General features: G+C 41.1%; 1 protein-coding gene across 1 annotated transcript in view; it reads right to left on the bottom strand.

The window, feature by feature from the left end:
* The window catches only part of LOC137339234 (cadherin-12-like), a 214152-nt gene extending 187220 nt beyond the window's left edge, over positions 1-26932 (bottom strand). The window contains exons 1-2 of the mRNA XM_068001881.1: positions 26733-26932; positions 12807-13234 (exon numbers count right to left, since the gene is read on the bottom strand). Coding sequence (XP_067857982.1) covers positions 12807-13040 — 234 coding nt within the window. The 5' untranslated portion in view covers positions 13041-13234; positions 26733-26932. The remainder of the gene's footprint in view (positions 1-12806; positions 13235-26732) is intronic.
* Positions 26933-27214: the final 282 nt, after the last annotated feature.

The following is a 27214-nucleotide window of genomic DNA, read 5'->3' as shown; positions in this document are numbered from 1 at the left end:
CTTTAGAGCAAAGAATGTTAAAAGGAGATTTAATAGAGGTATTCAAAATTTTGAGTGGTTTTGGTAGAGTAGATAGGGAGAAACCATTTCCACTGGCAGGAGGGTCGGTAACCAGAGCACACAGATTGGCAAAAGGGGAGATGAGGAGAAATTTTTTTTACACAGCGAGTTGTTACGATCTGGAATGCACTGCCTGAAAGACAGATTCAATTGTAACTTTCAAAAGGAAATTGGATAAGTCCTTGAAAAGGAAACATTTGCAGGGCTATGGTGAAAGAGCAGGGGGGTGGCACTAATTGGATAGCTCTTTCAAAGAGCCGACATAGGCACGATGGACCGAATGGCCTCCTTCTGTGCTGTATGATTTCTATGATTCTATGACACCATTCTCAAAGAGACATAAACATAGGTCCCAATGGTGAAAACACAGTGTTCTAAACTACTGCAACATTCTACCCATGCTGATAAATGGTTATATTTTCTTATTTAAGCAAGAACATACCGTCCACAAATTGTCTGTCATTTCTTCTCAACTTGGAGCAGAAACACTTTTTTTTGCGAAGGCTAAAAGCTAGGTTCCTGGCTACTTTAAATCAAACCTTGGGAGTCCATGAAGCTGAATGCACTTACATACACCACAACACAAAAATGTAAGGCTCTATAACAATTGAATGCTCAATGTTCAGTCTATTTGATAACAAAAAGCGTGCTTATATATTATTAATCAGACCTGATAGAAGAAACAGTAAAAGAAATGAATGTTGGTATTTTAATAACGGTAACCAGATAATGTACTTGTCAGTTGCTGCAAACAACAGCAACATATATTCATGAATTGAAATATTGGCACAAATAAGTTAACAAGGCAGATCTGTATGTCCTGCCTAGAGATTTCCAAGTCTCACATTAAAAGTCTTCTAACGTTATGCCGGAGTACATAATAAACAGAATTCAAAATCTGGCATCAAATCTTGAGTTTTTGCATTGTTCATCTCTGTAGTTTAGACTGTGAAAAAGGCAGTAACGGCTCCTAAATTTCCTGGATCGCACCTACGTAGAAATTATGCACAAATTTATGCCGATTTCTGAGCCGATCTTCCTGACAGGAACTTATGCTGAAATTTCCTGCGGAGCTCATTTGCCCACTGCGGAACGTAAAAACCGGCATAAAACAAATACAGATGCTACGGTACCAATAGAGATAATAAATAGCAAGTGGACTGCTGTCTTCTGCCATAGTGTCTCACTCTCAGATCCTCTAGCCTCTGCTGCTCCTATTCCTCTTCAATTATTATGCAGAACCAGGGTGTGCCCATTGGGAAGGACATTTCAGCTGTTTAGTCCTTCTGAATGTGTGGGAGGGGGGTCTGTAAAATTCTGGTGCACTGCAACTCACTGCACTTTGGTTAAGTATAGTGCAGGTTTCAGTAAGGAATACATTTTAAAAATCACAAAGAAATCCACTATCAATCTCCAGAAATCGCACTTGAAATAATGTGACTTTGAGCCTAACTTTTTGGGTGCAAATCTATTCCAGTGCATTACCCAGGAAACTCACTTAATCCTTCAATCTGATTGGTTAAGGAGATACACAGTTGCTTGGCCTGTTCACTCAGGTCCCAGATGCCAGATTTTGGCATCCAACCAGCTGTGTATCTTCTTACCCAATGAGATTGAAGGATTGTGAAATTAACAGCACAAGGACTGAGAAGGAAGTGTAAATTAGAGTGGGTGAATTCAATGTCAAATCAGGGACAGAAAGAGAAATAAAGAGAGGGAAAGAAAGATTGGATTAAGAGAGAGAGAAAAAAGGAAAATTAAATAACAATTTAATTTGCTCATTTTAAAAATCTCCAACAATTAAAACCTGAAGGAATGAGACTCCACACTTGTAATAGCTCATTTTTAGTGCCAGAGAGGTTGACTGGCAGTAATTAACACTTATCACATCGTTAAAAGGGTACTTAGACTGAAATGGATAAGACATAAATTTCTGTGGCGAGTTTAGTTTATACATACTGCGCAAATACAGCAACTTCATGCCATCCAATGCATTTCAATGGTGAGGCAGAGAGCAAGATGCCTTTTTTGTGAAGCTAACGGCGGAGCGGTGCAACTTGGATGGCAACTTTTGGATATCCGCATTTAACTGCGCATCTGGCCCTCGTCTGAAGTTGCTGTAGAATTTGTGTATAAATAACGGCGAGCGCCATTAGCCTCATTGTTATTTTGTCATCAAATTATGGCTAAATTGCTCATTCAGAGCACAGGTATGATGCATACATATTATTATTCTCATTGTATTTTTAGGACATTTTTATCATTTATTTGATTTTCTCTTTGAATTTATGGAATCTTCCTGCATCATACACCACTTGCAGGGAATAAATTCTGCTCGAGATTTGAACCCAATGATCTGCTAATGCTGCTCTATTGACAAGTGCCAGGAGATGTATGACAAATTGAAGTTACTGGCCCTTTGATTTTCTCCCCCTTCCCTTCCAAAGGGAAGTGCCTTTGAATGCTGGTATAGGACTCACAGTGAGCAAATTCCTGAATACAATCTTGCATCACACAGCAAACCCATACTGCACCACTCAGTCTTTGATTAAGTGGGCAACTGTTACAGTAATGTGATTCATAACACAGATACTAAGGAAAACATTTTTCATTACAATCAGAACTGAATGCTGAATCCTCATTTTGTTTTGGATGTTAATACCTTCTGCTTTCCTGATTAGTATGATAAGATTATTACTGAAGATTCTTTTCTTCAATTATGGTTCAGTTATACATAATTAATTGCAATCTAATACCATCAGAATGCAAAATGAATTCCAATACCAACATCCTAAAATACAACAATAAAACGGACTGGGAACATTAACTTTCCAGAAATGCCTTCTGTTGCTGATGTACCATTTGATCTTGGCACCGCATTTGATAAATTTTGCACTTATCTTTAATGTGCACATTATCACGCTTTTCCAGAATATAGTTCTCCTGATGTAGATCAGCCATATCATGAGATTTGAATTATTTAGCTAGACTTTGCGGAGGGAGTGAGAACTGTTGATGTCACAATGGTTGCTAGAGTAATTGCTTTTGAATAGGTGCACATTATTATAATGCTAAAAAAGTCTCCAAAACTGATTGCAAGTTTATATGATTGTATGACCAGAAAGCAGATGTAAAATCCAAGAAATCTTAAAATTTATTTCCCAAGTTTTATGCCCTGGTTTGTGAATTACAATATGAATAAACGGTTGCATTTTTAATGGTTCAGCGGTGTTTCAGGTTTGGTAAAGTTATGTTGCAGATTACTATCAACTGCTGGTAAAAGAAAGTCAAAGCAGAAAGTTAAAACCTTGATTTTTTTTTATTATTCGTTAATGGGATGTAGGCGTCGCTGGCAAGGCCAGCATTTATTGCCCATCCCTAATTGCCCTTGAGAAGGTGGTGGTGAGCCGCCTTCTTGAACCGCTGCAGTCCAATGATTTGCAGTCACAGTAAGGATAATCTCAAATTATTTGTATTTCTTAAAAGAAGTTATGCTTTTGTAAAAAAAAGATTTTCGGCTAGATTTTAACTTTTGGGCAGCCTACCAGCAGAGGGTGCCAGCCGGCCACCCAGTCCAGCAGTGAAGAGGCCACTGCGTTTTAAAGTCCGGGCCTCAGTTGAATCCGACCGGAAAGCTGCAGATGTCAAACGAGCATTTTGAGGCAGCTCGGTGTTCATGGGCCACAGGAATGTTGGCCGGCTTGGACAGTAGTAGGCTAGCATTAGGTGCAGTTAGGTCCTGGGAGCGGTGGGGAGAGGGACGGGACGCTAGTCTTAGGGGGCCAAACCTGGGCCAGCAGGAGCCGGCAGTATTTTCGTGGGGCCCGGAGGAGCACCCCTGCTCCTCCTCACCCCACAAAAATAATGGCAAACTTACGATTCCAGGGAGTCTTCAGCTCCACTGCAAGTGAAACTGGTCGGAGAGTGCACGGCGCATGTTCCGACCAGTTCTATCCTAAAATGGCAATTGGTGTTCTATGCAACCGTCATAGGACCCCGATTTGCACATTAAATGGGGCCTACTGCCTGAAAGAGGTGGGTGCTTCAGGCGCCCAGTGGTAGGCCTCTGTGAAATTGGCAGTGGGCCGATTGCCAGGGTTAATGGGACAACAATGACAACAACAAAAGCTTGCATTTAAATAGTGCTTTTAACGCCTAAAACATCCCAAGGCAGTTCCCAGGAAAGTTATCAAACAAAAACACTAGTGGGCGTAGTATATAGGCCTCCTAATAGTTGCAACTCTGCTGGAAGAAGTATTAATCAGGAAATAGTCGGGGCATGTAATAAGGGAACAGCTATAATTATGGGGGATTTTAACTATCATATTAACTGGACAAATCAAATTGGGCAGGGCAGCCTTGAGGAAGAGTTTATTGAGTGTATTAGGGATGGATTTCTTGAGCAGTATGTAAATGATCCGACAAGGGGGCAAGCAACCATGGACCTGGTCCTGTGTAATGAGCCAGGATTAATTAATAATGTCCCAGTTAAGGATCCCATTGGAATGAGTGACCATAACATGGTTACATTCCATATCCAATTAGAGGGTGAGAAGGTTGGTTCTCAAACAAGCGTACTGAGCTTGAATAAAGGAGACTATGATGATATGAGGGCGGAATTGATTAAAGTGGACTGGGAAAATAGATTAAGGGATAAGACGGTACATGAACAGTGGTGTTCATTTAAGGAGTTATTTTACAACTTTCAAAACAAATATATTCCACTGAGGAAAAAAGGGTGTAAAAGAAATGACAGCCATCCGTAGCTAAGTAAAGAAATTAAGGAGAGTATCCGACTAAAAACAAAGACATATATGGTAGCCAAACTTAGTGGGAGGGTAGAAGATTGGGAAGTCTTCAAAAGACAGCAAAAAGTAACTAAAGGATTGATTAAGAAAGGGAAAATAGATTATGAAAATAAATTAGCAAAAAATATAAAAACAGATAGCAAGAGATTCTATAGTTATATAAAAAGAAAAAGGGTGGCTAAGGCAAACGTAGGTCCCTTAGAGGATGAGACCGGGAAATTAATGGTGGGAAATATGGAGATGGCAAAAATGCTGAACAAATATTTTGTTTCAGTCTTTACGGTAGAGGACACTAAGAATATCCCAACACTGGACAAACAGGGGGCTCTAGGAGGGGAGGAGCTAAATACGATTAAAATCACTAAGGAATTGGTACTTAGTAAATTAATGGGACTCAAGGCGGATAAATCCCCTGGACCTGATGGCTTACATCCTAGGGTCTTGAGAGAAGTGGCAGTAGGGATTGTGGATGCTTTGGTAATAATTTTCCAAAATTCTCTGGACTCGTCAAAGGTCCCGGCAGATTGGAAAACTGCTAATGTAACACCCTTATTTAAAAAGGGTAGTAGACAGAAGGCTGGAAATTATAGACCAGTTAGCCTAACATCTGTGGTGGGTAAAATTTTGGAGTCTATTATTAAGGAGACAGTAGCAGAACATTTGGACAAACATAATTTAATAGGACAAAGTCAGCATGGCTTTACGAAGGGGAAGTCATGTCTGACAAATTTGCTTGAGTTCTTTGAGGAAATAACGTACAGGGTGGATAAAGGGGAACCAATGGACGTAGTGTATTTAGACTTCCAGAAGGCATTCGACAAGGTGCCACATAAAAGATTATTGCTCAAGATAAAGGATCACTGAATTGGGGGTAATATTCTGGCATGGGTGGAGGATTAGTTATCTAACAGGAAGCAGAGAGTTGGGATAAATGGTTCATTCTTGGACTGGCAACCAGTGGCCAGTGGTGTTCCGCAGGGGTCGGTGCTGGGTCCCCAACTCTTTATGATCTATATTAACGATTTGGAGGAGGGGACCGAGTGCAACATATCGAAGTTTGCAGATGATACAAAGATGGGAGGGAAAGTAGAGAGTGAGGAGGACATAAAAAACCTGCAGGGGGATATAGACAGGCTGGGTGAGCGGGCGGAGATTTGGCAGATGAAATACAATATTGGAAAATGTGAGGTTATGCACTTTGGCAGGAAAAACCAGAGAGCAAGTTATTTTCTTGATGGCAAGAGACTGGAAAGTACTGCAGTACAAAGGGATCTGGGGGTCCTAGTGCAAGAAAATCAAAAAGTTAGTATGCAGGTGCAGCAGGTGATCCAGAAGGCCAACGGAATGTTGGCGTTTATCGCTAGGGGAATAGAATATAAAAACAGGGAGGTATTGCTGCAGTTATATAAGGTATTGGTGAGACCGCACCTGGAATACTGCATACAGTTTTGGTCTCCATACTTAAGAAAAGACATACTTGCTCTCGAGGCAGTACAAAGAAGGTTCACTCGGTTAATCCCGGGGATGAGGGGGCGGACATATGAGGAGAGGTTGAGTAGATTGGGACTCTACTCATTGGAGTTCAGAAGAATGAGAGGCGATCTTATTGAAACATATAAGATTGTGAAGGTGCTTGATCGGGTGGATGCGGTGAGGATGTTCCCAAGGTTGGGTGAAACTAGAACTAGGGGGCATAATCTTAGAATAAGGGGCTGCTCCTTCATAACTGAGATGAGGGGAAACTTCTTCACTCAGAGGGTGGTAGGTCTGTGGAATTTGCTGCCCCAGGAAGCTGTGGAAGCTACATCGCCATGATCTTATTCAATGGCGGAGCAGGCTCGAAGGGCTGATTGTCCTACTCCTGCTCCTATTTCTTATGTTCTTATGTTCTTATGTAAAATTTGACACTGAGCCACATAAGGAGATATTAGGACAGGTGATCAAAAGCTTGGTCAAAGAGATAGGTTTTAAAGGAGGAGAGAGAGAGGTGGAGTGGCAGAGAAGTTTAGGGAGGGAATTCCAGAGCTTCGGGCCTAGGCAGCTGACGGCACGGCTGCCAATGATGGAGCGATGAAAATCGTGGATGCGCACGAGCGCATTGTTCTTGGAGGGTTGTAGGGCTGGAGGAGGTCACAGAGATAGGGAGGGGCAAGGCCATGGAGGGATTTGAAAACAAGGATGAGAATTTTAAAATCGAGGCTTTCGTTGATCAATGTCGGTCAACAAACACAGGGATGATGGGTCAATAGGACTTAGTGCGCGTTAGGATATGGGCAGCAGAGTTTGGATGAGCTCATCATTATGGAGGGACGGTAAGTCTGCTGACCCCATTATGAGGCTATCACTGCGCTGTTAATGCCCTATTTGGCACGCTAAATCTGATTCCTTTCTCCCTTGTCTGTACCTAACAGCCTGTGCAGGGCAAGTCAGAGTATGTCTCTTGTTCTTCCTCTGAGATGTATTCTCTTATTAAGTGGCCTAGCTTAGTCAGCTAACTAAGCCAGGCCTGAATCGAATAACAGGTTGTATGGGACACAAACACACAACATACTGATCAGAAACTAAATGCTTCATTGCCGGAACCACTGGAATCTCTGGGTCTGTCAGTAAATTTGCAATAACTATCTTTAATTTTCCCACTGAAGGTTGTCATAAATCTTTAACAACACCAATGTTCTACAGGTGTGATTTCCTCTAGTTGCCATGTGTAGCCAAATCATAACAAATGCAGGCAGATTTCCTTTGGTCACTATTTCTAGCAAAATCATGAACGGATTCTTTTTGAATAGATTTCTGATCTCACTAGAAGTAATAGCCAGAGAAAGGCTTTCCACATTTAACAATGTCATAATATAGAGTTACTAAAAGCAATTATCACACCATTTTTTCTTCTTTTTGATTGCTGATGGTTACAAGAAAGGGTTATCATAGAATCATAGAATCTTACAGCACAGAAGGAGGCCATTCAGCCCATCGTGACTGTGCCAGCTGTTTGAAAGAACTGTCCAATTTAGCCCCACACTCCAGTTTTTTCCCCTTAACCTTGGAAATTAGTTCTCATTAAGTACGTGTCCAATTGCCATTTGAAAGTTCCTATGGAATCTGCATCCACCATCCTTTCAGATAGTGTGTTCCAGATCTTAACAATCCTCTGTGTGAAAAATGTTCACCTTATTTTCCCTCTAGTTCTTTGGCCAATCATTTTAAATCTATGATCTCTGGTTACCGACCCACTTGCCAGAAGAAACAGTTTCTTCCTACTTTCTCTATCAAAACCCCTCATAATTTTGAATATTTCTATTAAATCTCCCCTTAACCTGCTCTCCTCTAAGGAGAACAACCCCAGCTTCTCCAATCACTCCACATAACTGAAGTCCCTCATCCCTGTTATCATCCTGGTAAACCTCCTCTGTACACTCTCCATGGCCTTGGCATCCTTCCTAAAGTGTGGTGCCCAGAATTGTGCACAATACTCCAGCTGAGGCCTAACCAGTAATTTGTAAAGGATTAGCATAACTTCCTTGTTTTTGTATTCAATGTCCCTATTTACAAAGACAAGTATCCCATACGCTTTCTTAACCATCTTATCAACTTGCCCTGCCACCTTCAAAGATTCGTGAATAAGTACCGTCAGGTCCCTCTGCAATTGCACCCCCATTAAAATAGTACCATTTAGATTATACTGTCTCTCCATGTTGTGCATCACTTCACACTTATCTGCATTAAATTGCACCTGCCATCTGTCTTCCCATTTCACCAGCCTATCTAAGTCCTCCTGAAGTCTGCTACTATCCTCCTCTCTATTTACTACATTGCCAAGTTTTGTATCATCCGCAAACTCCCTATACCCAGTCCAGGTCATTTGTAAGCATGTCATGCTGTAAGACGAAAAGCAATGGTCCTAATACCGATCCCCAGGCATACTTCTCTCCAGTCAGAAAAAGATCCGTTCAGCACTACTCTGCCTCCTATCCCTTAGCCAATTACATACCCAAGTTACCACCATCTCTTTCATCCCATGTGCTTCTATTTTCCGAGTAAGTATGTTACGTGGTAGTTTATCAAATGCCTTTTGAAAGTCCATGTATACAACTTCGACTGTGCTACCTTCATCAATCCTCCCTGTTACTTCATCAAAGAATTCAATTAGGTTAGTCAGGCATGATTTGCCTTTAAAAAATCTGTGCTGGCTGTCCCTTATTAACCCATGCTTCTCCAAGTGATAATTAATTATGTCCTTGACAATGATCTTGAGCAGTTTTCCCACCACTGATGTTATACTGACTGGCCTATAGTTACCAGGTTTGTCCCTCCCCCCTTTTTGAACAGGGGTGTAACATCTGCAATCCTCCAGTCCTCTGGCACCACTCCCATAAGCAAGGAGGATTGAAAGATTGTGGTCAGAGCTTTTGGTATCTCCACCCTTACTTCCCTCAGCAACCCATCTGGACCAGGTGACTTGTGAACTTTCAGTTCCTTTCTATCTATTTTTATCCAATCCCATATCTCTACTCCCTCCTCCTCTATTGTGACATTAACTTCATCCTCTTCTTTTGTGAAGACAGATGCAAAGTACTCATATATGTTATGCGGCATATTTGCCAAGGCTTCCCATTTCTGAATTGTCAGTGGTAGATATAGCCACCAGAAAGCTGATATGACCCCTTACTCTATTTTAAAAAAATTAGCTTCCTGGATCACTACTATTATGATCACAGCCCCTAGTCTTCTCCTCAGCAGGGAATGACACGAGATCGCTTGATTACATGAATAACTCTTTATTATATTGCAATAAAATAAGACATGGACATACTTCTTTGCGTAACACAAATATTGCTGCTCCCTGCATTACTCTCCAGAGCTGGAAGATTTATATTTATTTATATTTGGGTTGTGAATGTCTCTGGCAAGGCCACCAAAGTGTGGGGGTAATTTTAACTTTAGGCAATAGTGCTAAATTAGCCACCCATTATATGGTCCGTCCAATTTTTTCTTCTGTTGATTCAATGGAAAGGAAAATTGAGTGTGGTGTATAATGGGTGGCTAATTCGATATCACCTATTTTAAACCAATGCCAAAATTTAAAATTACCCAAGTGAATGTTAAAGTGTCTTTCTTTACTAATGAGGGGAAAATAAAATAATCTTGGCAAGAAAGCATGTTTAATGCTAGCACAACATCATGTAAATCAGCTACCGGTTACCAAAGCAGAAAGAGTACTCAGTGTTGTCTGTAATGCTACTGGCAAATAGTATGCTTGAGAAGACTTATGAGGGTAAATTTTATGAATTTGTGCTCCCGGAACTCAGTTGTGCCTGCCGGGATCGCATATTGGGAATTCAGGCATGGAGGTCAGCAGGATTTTCCATCCATTTAACTTAATGGACAGAAACTCCTGAGCAGCCCGCTGACATCTGTGAACAAATCCATTTTTCACTTGTAAGAATACAGTGAACTGCTGATAGAGATGGTGGCGATTTGAATACAGTGAACTACTGTTAGAGATGGTGGTGAATTAAATACAGTGAACTACTGTTCTAGATGGTGGTGAATTGAATACAGAGAAATGCTATGGTGAAGGAAAACAAAAATGTTAAATGCTGGAAACAGTGGACAATTTACAATTGTAGAAATTAATTTACAAGGCATTTTCCAGCATTTAGGGAAGATTTTTAGTGGCTGATTTTCCATGTGTGTGCCAGGGAACCCCATCCTTTAGAACACCATATTGGAATATCATGGGCGCACTATCCGCTACTTTCCGATATGCTGGCGAGGTCATCTGCCATCCGCTCACAATCGGCAAAATATCCTCTGCATATTTGTAAATGTTTTATGATGTGTATCCTACTTCATATGAGAGAGTATATCCCACTAAGCTGGACAGAAGGAAACTATAATATTGAATCATATATGTTGTGACAATCTACTATTAACCACGTAACATACTTGCTTCTTGACTTTTGTCTCAAGTTGTTTCTTGCCAGCTCACTAAACCTTTTTGAGCCTATACATAAACGTGGGTGAAATTAGCAGCCAAATCCATATTGTGTTTTCAGAATATTTCTTTCAATGCTATTTTAACGCAGGTATTAATTCATTTATTTTAAACATTTAATACCTCCATTAAATTAGCCAATAAGGAAATGTCATACAAGCTGATTAAACTTTAATTTGCTAGTGTCACCAACAGTAACATTTAGGCTCTTGTATCAAAACAAATTACGGAGAATATTACAGCATAGCATTAAAAAAGTGTCATTAAGATAACCACAACAGAACCTTCCGATCTTCATCAGAAGATGGCCTCCTCCATCCCCTGACCTTGCGCCATTTTGTGGTTCTGGTGCCAGGGTGGTAAACCAGGGTGGTAAATCACCCACCTTTTATAGAAACTGCAAGATTTACATGGCAATCGAGTGGTGAAAGTGGAAATCACCTCTGAGGAGTGCTGCTGTGTTGTCAATCCTCTTTATCCTTCACCATGTCATTACTCGAGGCATTCATTAATATATGACTCTTCAAAAGGTGGATTGAACATAGTGGGGGTAATTTTCCCGAGTATGTAATGATGATGAGCGAGATTTCTCTACTGGCGATACATACTCAAAAAATGACCTCCAGCATGTATAAATATGTGGTAGCAATGTTGATGAGGACTTGTGGAAAACCATAAAGAAATGCCTGACTAAATTAACCTTCTAATACACCTAAACCTGTCTTGGAACACAGCTTCCCTTGAGCTCAAGCTTCTTTTAATAAATTCTTACTTGTCTGAAAATAAGTGTTTGGAGTTAATGCATTGTGTATAATAGGTAATCAAGTTTTCGACAGACTAAACAATCTTGATCCATTCTCATGAATAGCTAACCTCCATGAATGAAAGATGAGCATATTCTATACAACTTAGTGTAACCTGCATCACAAGCTGGCAAATGTGAGCTTAGCCTTGCCTCCAAAAATAAAATGTGGGTGTATGCGATACACCTTATTCTACCTTCCGTTACATCCCTGGCTGGAAATCTGAAACTAAAACAGGAAATACTGCTAAAGTCCAGCAGGTCAGTCCATAACTCAAGAGAGAAAGATAGGTTAATATGGTGGGTAGGACTCTTGGTCTGATGAAGCCCCCTGCCACATGAAGTTAAATTATCTTTCTCTTTCAGATACTGACTGACCTGCTCTCCATAACCAGCATTTTCTGCCTCTTATGTCGTTGCACCAGTCCAACTAAAGGAAAACAGCTGAATCTATTGTTATAGTAACAGGCAGGACATTCTTCAGCCCAGAATTGCATTTGACATCATGGTGACATCTTTTTGCAGCATCATGTTGGAATTTACAAATTTCTGCTTCGGGGTAGGAGTATGATTCTGATTCAGAATAGTTTGCTCTAATGTCAAGCTTCTTATTTTATGCTGTTGACGCAATAGCAGAAATGAAAGAAAAAAAATGAAAACAAAAGGCTGCATTAAAAATCTATGTTCTCAGGTTTGCCACTAATAATATATTCTGACACTTGCTGACAGTATGGAAATGTACAGTGAAGACATGGTTCAAACAATCAAATAACTGTAGATAAAACATTGAAGTAATGTGTGTACCAGAAATATTAAAACAATAAATAGCGTAAAAATACAATTTAATGTCTAAATAAAACATTCGAGAATAAAGTTTATCTGAAAATTATTTTCTCAAGTAATATTAGTAAGTATTATTTGATGCAATTAGCACGTTTCATATTTTAGGTGCAATAGCTGATAAAAGATCAAAATTAAAATTTGCATTTATCAAATATGAGAACTAAAATCTGCTGCATGGTGTAATATTTTATAAAATTTAACTACTCGGAACTGAAAGATCTTTGCCAAGTAAGTATAATTCTCTTAAATAAGGCAAAACAAATGGAGTTTGTTTAACAGCAGTAAAATATTTTACCTTTCCCACATACTGAGGTTCTGACCCCATATATTCTTCCAGTACAAAGAACTGGTTCCAGATCCAGCCACGTCTAACACGTTGGAGCATAGGAGCTCCATCTCCTGACAGCTCAATTATGTTGTCACTGCCTGTGCGTCCTGAAGTCCTTGGTGACAATGATTTCAGGGGTGTTAAAAGACCCTCATCAAACAGGATCCAAAGAAACAGCGACAAACAATTCACAGTCAGCATTTGTGTCCGGCAGAGTATAGCTCAGCATATAAAAAAAATAGAATCGTTGTCTAGAAGGATGCTTTTGGAGTCATGTAGACAACCAGGTCTCTCCAAGTCTATTATCTTCACACCTCAGACGCAAGTGATCTTCTGCAATGTGTAAGTGTGCTGACGTGAAGTGCCATCCAATACATTAAACTCCACTTCTGGTCCTGGTAAGAAGAATTTACACAGTTACGTATTGACACAGGATACATTTTTAAACTAAATAATAAGCACTGGATTTATAGCTCGCAGATATTCTGAGATCACTACATCAAGAATTAAAAATAGAACAATTATCATTGCAGAGGACTGGGTGGTACAATGCACAAAAAAACATTGAGACGCATTTGTTTCTACCACTTCTGGAGATGCAGCTCTTGAAAGACACAGATAATTAGTCTGTCTGTTAGTCTTTCTCTCTGTTCTGTCAGTTTCAATATAGCTCACAGTCGTTGAACTCACAGTACAATACTGCTCTAGATTGGATGTCTAATTCAGCAGTCTTGCTAGGGTTGAATGCCTCTAGATCAGATTTATCAGTTTGGTCAGGATGCTAATATTAAGGTAGTCAGCACTGCAGTTAGCCTGTGTTCTATCTGGGCTGCAGGTGTATATAACTATCACTGCAGTTAGCCTGTGCTCTATCTCGGCTGCAGGTGTATATTACTATCACTGCAGTTAGCCTGTGCCCTATCAGGGCTGCAGGTGTCTATAACTATCACTGCAGTTAGCCTGTGCCCTATGAGGGCTGCAGGTGTCTATAACTATCACTGCAGTTAGCCTGTGCCCTATCTGGGCTGCAGGTGTCTATAACTATCACTGCAGTTAGCCTGTGCCCTATCTGGGCTGCAGATGTATATTACTATCGCTGCAGTTAGCCTGTGCCCTATCTGGCTGCAGGTGTCTATAACTATCACTGCAGTTAGCCTGTGCCCTATCTGGGCTGCAGATGTATATTACTATCGCTGCAGTTAGCCTGTGCCCTATCTGGCTGCAGGTGTATATTACTATCACTGCAGTTAGCCTGTGCCCTATCTGGGCTGCAGGTGTCTATAACTATCACTGCAGTTAGCCTGTGCCCTATGTGGACTGCAGGTGTATATTACTATCACTGCAGTCGACTGTTTGGAGTGCAATTCAAATTTTACAACAAAAACCTTTTCCTTATCAGTAATTTGGATTAACTGTGATCCAAAGCATTGTGAAAGACAATAAATTACTCTCTTTGATCATTTACTTTCAGTGTAGGAGATAGTTAAACAGAAAACCAAACTTTAATAGACTTTGTTTCCTTGACACTGAGGACAAAAGAAATGCAGGATCACCTTAACGCATTGGTACACTGTGCCCAAAGACAAAGCGACAGGTTTGTAAAAGAAACAGTTTGCTCAGGTGGGAAAGAGTCCATTCGGGGAGTGAAATTGCTCCTAGCAGAATTTGCTTTTACCTTACTCCAGTGGAGCAACCTGTTCAGGCACCATTATTTTTTTATTATTCGTTCATGGGATGTGGGTGTCGCTGGCAAGGCCACCATTTTGTGTTCCTCAACTTTACGAACACAATAGCACACACAAAAAAAGCATTGAGAAAGTAGAACTGGTAGACAATACTTTTGTATCCTAGACCATTGATAATTACTATGGGTATGTTAGGGTAGATTTTGCAATGGGTTGTACCTGGTCATCACATCACCATGGGTAAAGTAGGCGTAACCGGTTGGAAAAATTGGTTGGAAATCTGTTAGGCCAGATTTATACTTATTTAGTGCTCCACTCAGTTTTTCAGTCAGGTTTTGTACTGTCACCAGAAATGGTCACCAATTACATTGGAATATACACAGGGCTGCAAAATACCACTGCAGTCTATCTGGCTGGTTCTACGGTTGGCCGGGTGCTTAATCAGCTGACTCTTGAATTTTCTGACGTACTTAGCACCCATTGCCTCCCTTGACAATCCATTCCAAGCATTCATCACTCTGCTTAAAGTCTTTGCTCCCTCCCTCTTCTAGGTTTGAAGCTATGCCCTATTATAGAATCTGTGACAACATTCAATGTATTGACATCTATCTTGTCTTTACACTGCAGGAAATTAGCCTCAATGACATTATTTAGATGGCCACAAAATTTCTCAAGTCCTAATTTTGTATCTTCTTTCAAACGAGTTGCAATGCTGCCCTATGAGGAGGGAGGGGAAAGTAGGACCAGCCTCCTCACCACCAATTCACTCTGCACAAGCTTCGCTTTGCCAGCCATCAAATATTATCAGTCGTTGTAATTATTCGCAACATTTATGTCCTTATATGCAGCCATTCACCTTTGAGTGGCCACACCCCTTTATATTTATCCACCACCCCTCTGTTAGCAGCTTACATACGATTTCCTGCCCCACTCTGGCATGCTCCCAATCCCAGGCCCAATTTAGGCCAGGAGCTCGCTACCTACACTATATAAATGGGGCTGACTCTGCAAAATCAGGCTGGTCAACACACTAACAGTCAGGCTGTTGCTAGCATGACACTGCCTGGCTAACACTTGATTGGAGGCCCAATTGGAAAATATACACCAATATTTGTATCTCTTCTACTTAATCTAACTTGATAAAAATCCATTGAAAACCCACATATAGCATGTATATATATATATATATATATAAAAATTTCTCTTGCACTATTGGAGAAACACTTAAAACAACTCTCTAATGGTGGGGTAATTTTCTGACAATGCTCTGGTGACAGACAACCTTACCTACCAGAAAAAAGAAAGGAAAATCATGGTTGTGCTGCCTATGTTTTTCAGAAATGTGCAGGTAAGGTTCTACACCCACAGTGTGTACTCACAAAGTTACCCTTTTCAGTTCATCCTATCATTGTCATGCCCTTGCCATGTTATGTGACTATATATTACGGAAAGCAATAAACCTTAGTTCAAAGACATAGTTTGATTTGGATCAAACCTTAGAGAGCCACTTAATTTCTGTAAGGTATCCTGACAAGAAGCATCCAGTATTCACTTGCATCTGGCTTTGCAACCTAACTTACACCTTCCTTATAAAAGTAGAAACTCATGTAATTCTTAATATATACACAATCAATAAGAATTGGATAGTGGGGCTCACAGGTATCTAAAATGTATGGTCCATGGCTACAGTACAATGTGATATAATACACATATAGAATTGGACATGCATGCAAGTAACGACATACATAAATAAATACTTACGTACAATGTATATACACAATCATTCTGAAAATAAAAAAAAACATTTGCATCTCAGATTCTAAGACCTTACCTTTACATCACAAACACTGCTTTTACAACCAAAGATCAGCTTGTTCTATATATCACTAATAAGCAAGCATCACTCGACAACCACAGCAATTCTGCCACTGACAGAGACTCCCCTCTGACGGACATTGCACATTATCAGCTTTAATCACACTGTGTGTAACTCCTGACTGAAGGAGGAGCGAGATAACAAACTGGTGAAGAGTAACATATGAGTTATTATCTCTCAGCTGTCTCTAAATATGACTAACAGATAATGGAATTAACTCATCTAAGTGGAAATTTCCCAGATGAGTCAAAAGCTCCAATTCATTAAATAATTCCTCAGAGAAAAGAACTGCCTTTGCATGTCATGCTGAGACGATGGAAGCTGACACAATCGGATGTTTAATTCACTAAGGAGAATACAGACATTTGCGTTAATCTTCATATCAGACCACAGACTAGAATTCATTAACCCAGTACAGACAGTGTTTTACAACACTTACATAAAGAATGCACATTATATAGGTTCAGTGACCTTGAGAACAGCTGTTCAGCAGCCAAACCAAGATCTAGACTCTGTCAAAATGATTTCTTGTCCCGTTTTACCAATGCAACAACCTACTTTATCACTCAACATTTCAGGCTATATATTTAGCAGTAAGGTCTATTTGAATCCCACAGTTGTCCAGTCATTATATGAATCTATGTACTTATGATCAATATTAAAAACAGCCAAATACTTGCTCTAATACACTGAAGTACTTTAAAGGTCATCTCCAACAGTAATATATTTGACTGCAGATGACATTCTCAGATGCTGTCACATATGTTTGTATATTTAATTCTGACATCTGTTGGATTTAGGAAAAAGGAAGACAATCTTATTAGAAATCCACCTCAATTAAGAGCTGATTACATCAATTGCTGTCTGGATAATATTATTGCTAATTTTCCTTTTTCCATCTCTTTTCAGGGCGTAGATGATTGAAGCTAATCAGGTATAGAATCATAGAAACGTTACAGCACGGAAGGAGGCGATTCGGCCCATCGAGTCCGCGCGAGCTCTATGCAAGAGCAATCCAGCTAGTCCCACTCCCCTGCCCTATCCCCGTAGCCCTGCAAATTTTTCCCTTTCAAGTACATATCCAGTTCCCTCTTGAAGGCCATGATTGAATCTGCCTCCAACACCCCCTCGGGCAGCACATTCCAGATCCTAACCACTCGCTGTGTAAAAAAGTTTTTCCTCATGTCACCTTTGGTTATTTTGCCAATCACTTTAAATCTATGCCCTCTGGTTCTTGACCCTAACACCAATGGGAAGAGTTTCTCTCTATCTACTCAACTCTGTCCAGACCCTTCATGATTTTGAATACCTCTATCAAATCTCCTCGCAACCTTCTCTGTTCCAAGGAGAACAACCCCAGCTTCTCCAGTCTATCCACATAATTAAAATCCCTTATCCCTGAAATCATTCTAGTAAATCTCTTCTGTACTCTCTCTAAGGCCTTCACACCTTTCCTAAAGTGCGGTGCCCAGATCTGGACACAATACTCCAGTTGTGGCTGAACCAGTGTTTTATAAAGGTTCATCATGACTTCCATACTTTTGTACTCCATGCCTCTATTTATAAAGCCCAGGATCCCGTATGCTTTGTTAACCACTTTCTCAACCTGCCCTGCCACCTTCAATGATTTGTGCACATATACCCTCAGATCTCTCTGTTCCTGCACCCCTTTTAGAGTTGTACCCTCTAGTTTATATTGCCTCTACTTGTTCTTCCTACTGAAATGTATCACTTCGCATTTTTCTGCATTAAATTTCATCTGCCATGTGTCCGCCCATGCCACCAGCCTGTCTAAATCCTCTTGTAGACTATCACTATCCTCCTCACTGTTCACTACCCTTCCAAGTTTTGTGTCATCTGCAAATTTTGAAATTGTGCCCTGTACACCCAAGTCCAAGTCATTAATAAATATCAAGAAAAGCAGTGGTCCCAGTACTGGCCCCTGGGGAACACCATTATGCACCTCCCTCCAGTCCGAAAAAACAACTATTCACCACTACTCTCTGTTTCTTGTCACTTAGCTAATTCTGTATCCATGTTGCTACTGCCCCCTTTATTCCATGAGCCGCAATCTTGATGATAAGCCTTCCATGCGGCACTCTATCAAACGCCTTTTGAAAGTCCATATACACCACATCAACTGCATTGCCCTCATCTACCCTCTCTGTTATCTCATCAAAAAACTCTATCAGGTTAGTTAAACATGATTTGCCTTTAACAAATCCATGCTGGCTTTCCCTAATCAATCCACACTTGTCCAAGTGTCCAGTTAATTCTGTGCCGGATTATCATTTCTAAAAGTTTCCCCACCACTGCAATTAAACTGACTGGCTTATAGTTGTTGGGTTTATCCTTACACACTTTTCTGAATAAGGGTGTAACATTTTCAATTCTCCAGTCCTCTGGTACCACCCCCGTATCTACGGATGTTTGGAAGATTATGGCCAATACCTCCACAATTTCCACCCTTACTTCCCTCAGCAACCTAGGATGCATCCCATCCAGACCGGGTGACTTATCTACTTTAAGTACAGCTGGGCCTTTCTAGTACCTCTTTTTTAAATCAATTTTTAGCCCATCCAGTATCTCAATTATATCTTCCTTTACTGAGACTCAGCATCTTCTTCCTTTTATAAAGGCAGATGCAAAGTATTCATTTAGTGCCTTGGCCATGCCCTCTGCCTCCATGAGTAGATCTCCTTTAAGTTCCCTAATTGGCCCCACTTATATAACTTTTGTCTCCAAAATAAAATAATAATAAATTCATCAATCATAATAGAAACAGGCACATTCACAAAGCCTTTCCATATGGGTGGCCCGCTGACTGGAGCTAGAGATGTTATTGATGTCTTGATATTAGAAGTATATGTAATTACTTATTTGCATGATCAGTCACAGTACTCCTGTCACTTCATGTTTGACTCACAATGAAGGAGAGAGGTGTTGGAGTGATCAACATACCGACTAATGAATGGGATTTGACTCTGAATGGAAGAGAGAACTCAGAGGTTGCATTTGTATTGGAATCAAAATTGGCCTTGGGTTTGGCAACTTCAGTATTCCTTGGTCCTTCATCTCAGTGTACCATTAAGTAGGCAAAGCTTTGAGCTTAGAAATTACTGCTGGAAATGTTACCATTCAAGATTTTTCCCAACCTTTTGAGCTTTCGTTCACAGTCAAAATGCATTTTCCATAAGCAGACCAAATCTCCTTGAAAGTATGAATGCAGATAGATAAGAATTTAGGAAGAGGAGTAGGATATTCAGCCCATTGAGCTTGTTTCATCATTCAATTAGATCATGGCTGATCTGTACCTCAACATATCCCTTGATACCATTAGCTAAAAAAAAGCCTATCAGTCTCAGCCTTGAAAATTTCAATTGGCTCAGCATCCACAACCTTTGTGTGTAAAATTGAAAGGAAAATCAGGCAGGGTGTGTAATAGGTGTTTCTGTCAAAGTGGGATTTCACCTTCACTGAGACTATTTCTACTGGAGTATAGAAGGCGGAGCATATTTAATAAAGGTTTATTAAATTATGAAGTGTTTTGATAGGGTGAATAGGGACAGACTATTTCCCTTTGTTGGGAAGTCAGTGACATGATTTTAAAATTTAAAATGATCACTAAGGAAGTGAGGAGAGAGGTTGGAGGAAATGTGTTTACATAGAGACTTGTTGGAGCACAGAATGCATTGCCACAGGGGATAGTTGAGACAGAGACAAGTCTATCTTTTAAGGGAAAGGTAGATAAACATTTGAAGCAGAGGAAGATATAAGATTATCAGGAGAAAGCAGGGCAGTGGGATTAATTCTAAACTGCTCTAGCAATGAACTGGCATAGACATGATGGGCCGAAAGGTCTCCTTCCACACTGAATGACTGGCTATGGGGGTGATTTTTAAACGGAGCCGGGAAGGAAGCGGGGGGGGGTCAATTTGAGGTCGGGAAACCCATTAGTACGGGTTTCCCGGACGTCCTTACGATTTTGACATAAGGACGTCTTTTATTTTTTTTTTGTCGGTTTCCCGTCCGACTGACCGGCCTGAGCGACAGGGTGGCCTCAGTCAGACGGGAGAGCAGCCAGGGAGAGGACGTCTTCAGGTAAGTCTGCAGGTAAGTCTTTGTTTGCATGGATGGAGGGGGGTCAGGGGTGGGCATAGGTGGGCATGGGGGTCGTGAGTCATGGGGGATGGGATAGGGGGTCAGTCACGGTGGGGGGGGGGGGGGGGATCGGGGGTCATCGCCAGGTCCGCGATCATTGAGGGGGAGGGTTGGGGGTCGGAGGAACGGGGTTGTGGGGGAGGATCGGGGTCGGGGAATCGGGGGTCGGTGGGGGAGGATCAGGGTCGGGAGCCCGCGATGGTGTGGGGGAGGTCGGTGCAGATAGGCTTATTGGGCCTGGGGGAAGCGCTCCTGCTCTTCCGGGCTCACAAACTGTACCTTTCTAGGCACCCACCTGTTAGTCTTGGGCCTTCTCGCCTCCTTTCACAATGCGCAAAACAGAAGGCCCAGGAATCCTGGCCCCCCAGGGTTGAAATTGGGACTCAGTGATAAATGGAGGCCTGAAGCCTTCTTGAAAGGTTTTAATGTCCGACCCACCTCCTGGGAGCGGGTTGGTCGCCCGTCCCTCGTCTCACCCCGGTGAAAACCGGAAATGGGTGGGTTGGAGGCAGATCTGGAATGGTGGCAATTTTCAATGCTCCCCCCGCCCCCAACCCACCTGTTTTTTACTTTTAAAATTGAGCCCTATGTGTCCCTTCATCCTCTTCTCTCTTTCTTCCCAGCAAGTGGAAGGGCAGCCCCTTTTACTTCTTCCCCATTCAGTGATTTACCTTCAGGCCTACCTCTCCTTGCCTTAATGGTGCAGATTTTTTAAAAAAATCTCCTGCTAGTCACAAAATGAAAAGGAGAAATCTTGGCTTGATGGGCCTGGGATGAAACACTTGACCCTCACTGTCTCCGTTTGAAGCCTGTGGTGATCCATGGAATTCCATAAACTGTCTTGTCTGACTTGAATACACAACTTCACTGCATGCCGACTGAAAACCTGTGCAAACTCATTTTGTTTTAAAATGCAATATTTAACATATTCCCAAATCCTTTATACAATGAAAAAAAATTCTGAAATTTTACAGTCAGAACATTATGCTCTGTCTAAAACTATCAGTCCTACTTATTTACAACTAAAGGCTGGACTTTTCTCCGGGGGGTGTTTGCAGACCAGAGAAGGGGCAGAGTGGGACTTCTGCATGTCATCCCAATTTGGGGAAAGAGACACAGTGACAAAGGAGCTCTTTTTTCTCAACTATATCGAGCTTAAGCCAATTTTTAATTCACTCTGTTTGCCTAAATTTATAAAAGAGGAACAGGAGGTTTTCCCTTTTGGCTTAAGCTATATCAATGGACGAGTGCTTATTTCTATGATGTTCCCCTGTCCACTATTTTAGTCGAGGAATTAACCCATTTTCTTAAAACAACAAATGGTAATTTCTAGGCATTAGCGACGTAGATCACTAGCATTCTATTCATCCAACAAAAAAAACAGTAAAGCAGAGTAAGTGGAACAGTCATTTTTACTAAAGTGGCTACCGTATAAATTAATCTAGTTTAACTGAGGACATTTAATATTCAACCTCTACTACTGCTGAAACCAAAGCTACAAATTTGTAGGCCTCATTTGAGCATTTCCACTGAAATATTAACAAACCTGAGGTTTAAAATTCTCATGATCCTGTGGTTTTTTAGTTAGTACTTTATAAAGCTGAGCAAAGCCATGTAAATCTTATTCCCCAGTAATGGCGCTTATTTGGCATTGGTGCAGCTTAATCTTTTCCAGTACACTAATCCCAAATTGACCTGCAGTTTTTTTTCTCTCTCTACTAATTTAGTCCCCTTGCTCTTTTCCCGTCCTGAAACACTAACACCACACTAGGGTACATAAGCTGTGTGCACCTTTCAGTACTTTACTTAGTGACCATTCTGCATCTGAGCCTTGATAGGGTAGGGGCGATGATGGCGATAGCACCAACAGGTAATAGCATATTGATAGTCCATTTTAAACCCTGCCCTATTTTCGAAAAGGAAATCAGACAGGAGGTAAAACGGGCTGCCGATTCGCTATCGACGAAGACCAATTTTGCCCCCCGCTGTGTGTTACAATGTTAACCAACATATGGGGAGGGTATTCAACTTCACCTAATGGCCACTAACAGACATTTAGCAGGTATTGCTGAATAGTGAACAGAAACTAATGTTCCCCTCCCTTTCCCCAGCATTGTTGAGACATACTGTACCCTCCCTACCACCAATCTGGCTGAGATCAGCTTACTTGGTACAGGCAGGGATCAAACCTGATACTCTCCTGGTCTGTACGGCTCAGTTGTTCACTGGATAAACTCTTTGAGCCATTGAGGAATCCAGTAACGTGCAGTTTAATGTTGCCCATTCCTCAAAGTTTGGCACCTTGGGATAAGTAATGAGGCTGGCAGAGATAGTCTTGCATCACCAGCAAGGAGCCCCACAACTTTCAGAAGGTTTTTTAATACTTTCAATTCAGGTGGGAAATTTAAACATACAGAAACATATTTTTAACTTTCTTGTGGGAATCAGAGACATTAAAAAACCTCTGAAAATCATGCAATTTGTAAGGGAATTGTGAGTGATGGAATTGTACTACTGCTGCAGATGAGCTATATTATTACTGTAGCTAACCAATTGAATTAAAAGCACAAAGTTCAAAAAGTACTCAAGGCTGCTTGTTCTTCCAACTCTGAATTTTTAATGTTGGAAAAAGCTAACTGTCCTGTCATCCCTGATCTAATTTTAGAAATGTCACCAGCAGAGGTTGGTGAGCAGAGCTTTGTGTAGATATTTAATTATACACACACAGAGAATCAACGCTGACACTTCAGTGCTGTGCTGAGGGAGTGCTGCACAGTCGGAGGTTCCAGTTTTTCAAATGAGATGTTAAGCCAAGGCCCCCTTTGCCCTCTTAGGTGGACGCAAAAGGTCCCATTGCACCATTTTGAAGAAGAGCAGGGGAGTTCTCTTCGGTGTCCTGGCCAATATTTATCCATCAACCAACAGTACTAAAACAGATTATGTAGTTATTATCTCATTGCTATTCGTGGGACCTTGCTGTGTACAAATTGGGTGCTGCACTTCCTACATTACAACAGTGACTACACTTCAAAAAGTATTCCATTGGATGTAAAGTGCATTGGGATGTCCTGAGGTCAAGAAAGGCGCTATACAAATGCAAATCTTTTTTGTTTCTTTTACTTTTCCCAACTCTAGGGTGCAGTGAGTATACAGTACAATCTCAAAAGCAAAATACAGTGGATGCTGGAAATCTGAAATAAAAAATAGAAAAAATGCTGTTGAAGCTCAGCAAGTGAGGCAGCATCTGTGGAGAAAGAAACAGAGTTAACGATTCAGGTCAAAGACCTTTCATCAGAACTGGTGAAAAGTCTTCGACTTGAAACGTTAACTTTGTTTCTTTCTCCACAGATGCTATCTCACTGGCTGAGCTTGTCCAGCATTTTCTGTGTTTAATACAGTACAGTCTGCCTGCTTCTTCACACCATTCTCAGAAACACTGCTGCCTGGAACAGGAGCCTGTTTACATTTTATTAACTAATTGCAGACACTGTTCTTAATACATATTTTAATGCTAGCTCTGTGCAGGGATCTTCAGTGGAAGAACCAGGCCAATATTGTTGGCTCATAAAACAGAATGACATGGTTACAGAACTGCCAGTTTAAATCTGCAGTAACTTGAGCCTCAGGACTGTCAGCAATTCACTCTGCTAGCCTGTACATATCTGAGTTGATCACACTAAGCTTTATATAGGGTGCAGGATTTCTATAGTATTTAGTTCCATGCGTGAAAACAGGAGTTAGACCACAATTATACATAAGGGCCTCGATAGTCCGCGGGCCTTCTTATGCAATGTCGCCGTAGATTAGGTGGGAGTGCGGCAGAAGGCCTGCAAATTCAGCCAGATATGCCATGTTCAGACATCAGCTGTCAGCATCCGTGCGACCTTGTTTAGAGTGGGACCTATGCCCATCCTAAACAAGGTCATCTAGGTCAGAGGGGGCATGGTCAGGGGCAGGAGCACCCACCTGGGAATCTGCCGGCAGGCATGGTATACCACGTGCAAGGAAGCATATGTCCTGACAGCCGGCAGAAATAATATCCCTCTGGAGATTCAGGCCTAGAACTTGGCCTGGGTCCCATAGACGTTGCCACAATTTTCTTTTCTTATAAAGGGGGCTAATGAGCCTAGTTGTCTACTCTTCTGTGCTGCTAGCACCGGCACACCCTCAGAGAAGCTTTCCAGTGCCGCTATTTGCAGCATCCACTCCAATGGTGGGGGAGGGGGGGGCTCAAGATATGCCTGAAGTGGGGCTCAAACACCTGCTAAGGTGAGAAAACCTCCCCCATAATCCCACATACTGTGGTAGAGTTAGAAGCGGAGGTCCCAGCAGGCGGATCCCATCACTTACACCGGAGCAAAGACCTGTGGAATTTAAGACTTGGAAGTCCCATTTAATCGGTCTCTGTTACAAATAATTATAATGAGCCAGATGGGATCCTTCAGTGGAATGTAAACCTTCTGGCTTCTGTGCAGCTTTAATCATTCTAAAATTATTTTCCTATCTATTGGACTTCGTCCTTAACTCACAGAGTAGTAAAATAGACATAAAAGTGTAAATTATACACTAGAATTTATGTGTATGCTATAAAATACAAAGTGAATCAATGTAAGAAAATTACATGGATTTAACAATGAATGTTAACAACGTAAATCCAAACCAGTGCACATGTAACCAGATGTAAATCAACAAAAGTAAAAAAAAAAATTAAAGCAGATATATTAGAAAGGACCTCTTTACCAGCAGTGATTAATGTTCAGGATAATCTACCGTGCAAGGGTAGCAGAGGTAAAAATCAGGGGGGTTGAGTTTCCGCTTGTTTGCGTTAGTTATATCAGTGCAATTCGGGTGGAATTGGCCGAACCAGCGCAAAAGAATGGGGAATTTTAAATATGACTTACGCTCATGTTTTCCGCGATCTGTTACACTGGTTGAAGATTCAATTTGCCAGATCAGGCCCAGCCCGCAAAATTGGCCAGGTCGGAATGGCGAGATTCCGCCAATTGTGCTGCATCAGGAAGGCTCTTCAAATTGCGTTCATTTTCTTCGGCGCACAGACACTAATAGGCTCGTTTTAAAAGCTTTTTCATATCAAAAAATATTTAATTTACTAAGAAATTGACTAGTGTACATCAATGAAATTACGTTCTATTACGTTGCCCGATTGTGCTGGTTCATGGAAGATTTTACGTTTATGATTATGAAAATTAATTTTAGTGGAAACTTAACCTAACCAGTGCAATTTCAAGCGCATTTTGGGCGCAATTTCCCGACTGCGCCCAAGACAGAAACTTTTCCCAAGGAGGCTTATTTAAAATATGATTGGAGCTGTCATTGGAGAGCTAGCGTTTTGGAGGATGAGCTTTGATATACTGAATGAGATTTAGCTCATCCCTTCATTATAATACCTTTTGGGCATGGTCTGAAAATCGTGCACAGTACAAGCCTAAATTTCTGATATGTGCTCCAGACAGAAGCACAAAGTCATAAATTAACTCTTTAATTCCAACATTTTTCTTTTTCATTACTTTTAGCACCAATGTCTGTATTTTGGGGCCTGTGGATCCTCCAAGCATTGCTCCCCAGCTGCAGACGTGAGCACCAAAAGCAGCACAGCATCTGGAACTGGGTTATTCATCAGAGGAGGGGAGAATATTTTCCAAAAAGATGAACTTCAGCCATCCTCCAAGGTAATCATGGCAGTGCCTGTTGCTGTAAAGGTCACTGCAGACCTCAACACTTTTGCCTTGGGCTCCTTCCTGGCTGTCAGAGGACACTGTAACATCAGCTAGTCTGCAGGTTTTGCAAGTATAAAGCAATTGTCTGATGCTTTGTTTACCACAGTAAAACACTTTATTACTTTCCCAATGGACTAGTGAAACCAAGAGAGGGCCCTAGGATTTGCCCAGAATGCAAGATTTTCCAAAGTCCTAGACATCATACTTTTAGCCCAACATGCTCCTGTCCACAACAGTGGATCTTTCATAAACTACAAGGGCATCCACTAAACCAAAGTGCAGCTAGCCAGTGTAGGGAAATCCTGCTTTGCCAGTGGTTAGTGGAAAATAGTCATAGAAAGTCACCCTTACCTAGTAGTTTTGTTAATCAAAGTGATTATTTAACGAATTAAAAAGTGCACACAAGCAAGAAGCAAAATCAAGCAATACATACAACTTTAAACCAAGGCTTTCAACATCAAAGTGGAAGAGTGATCATGAAGTTTCTTCTTCTTCTTCTTCTTGAAGTTGCTTCTTCCAGGCAAACTCGTCAAGCTTCTCCTCCTGCAGCACCTTCGACTATTGTGTCGAAGCGGCTATGACGTCACATCTTTATATGATTTTTGACACCACCGTTGCATTAATGATGGATGGTCGGCTGGATCATTCAAAAACCATGTGAACCTGCTGTAGCTTTTTGTCCGTGTGAATCCAGGTGCATTTCTCTCAAGGATTTCCCTGTCTTAGCACGATTTTTTTCCAGTTCAATTGTTTTGAGAACCAAAGTTGTTTTCGAGCATCAATGTTGTTGTGAGAACCAAAATTGTTTTGAGAATCAAAGTTGTTCAAACCTTCTAGAAGGCTCTTAAGGCTTCTGTTTTTCGTTCTTATTCGTTGTCATTGTAAACCGAAGCTTGTTGAATTTTTCTGCACATT

The sequence above is a fragment of the Heptranchias perlo genome, chromosome 2 (assembly GCF_035084215.1).
Source record: "Heptranchias perlo isolate sHepPer1 chromosome 2, sHepPer1.hap1, whole genome shotgun sequence".
NCBI lineage: Eukaryota > Metazoa > Chordata > Chondrichthyes > Hexanchiformes > Hexanchidae > Heptranchias > Heptranchias perlo.
Note: the sequence above shows the minus strand (reverse complement) of the source record. Positions and strands in the feature narration are given on the sequence as shown.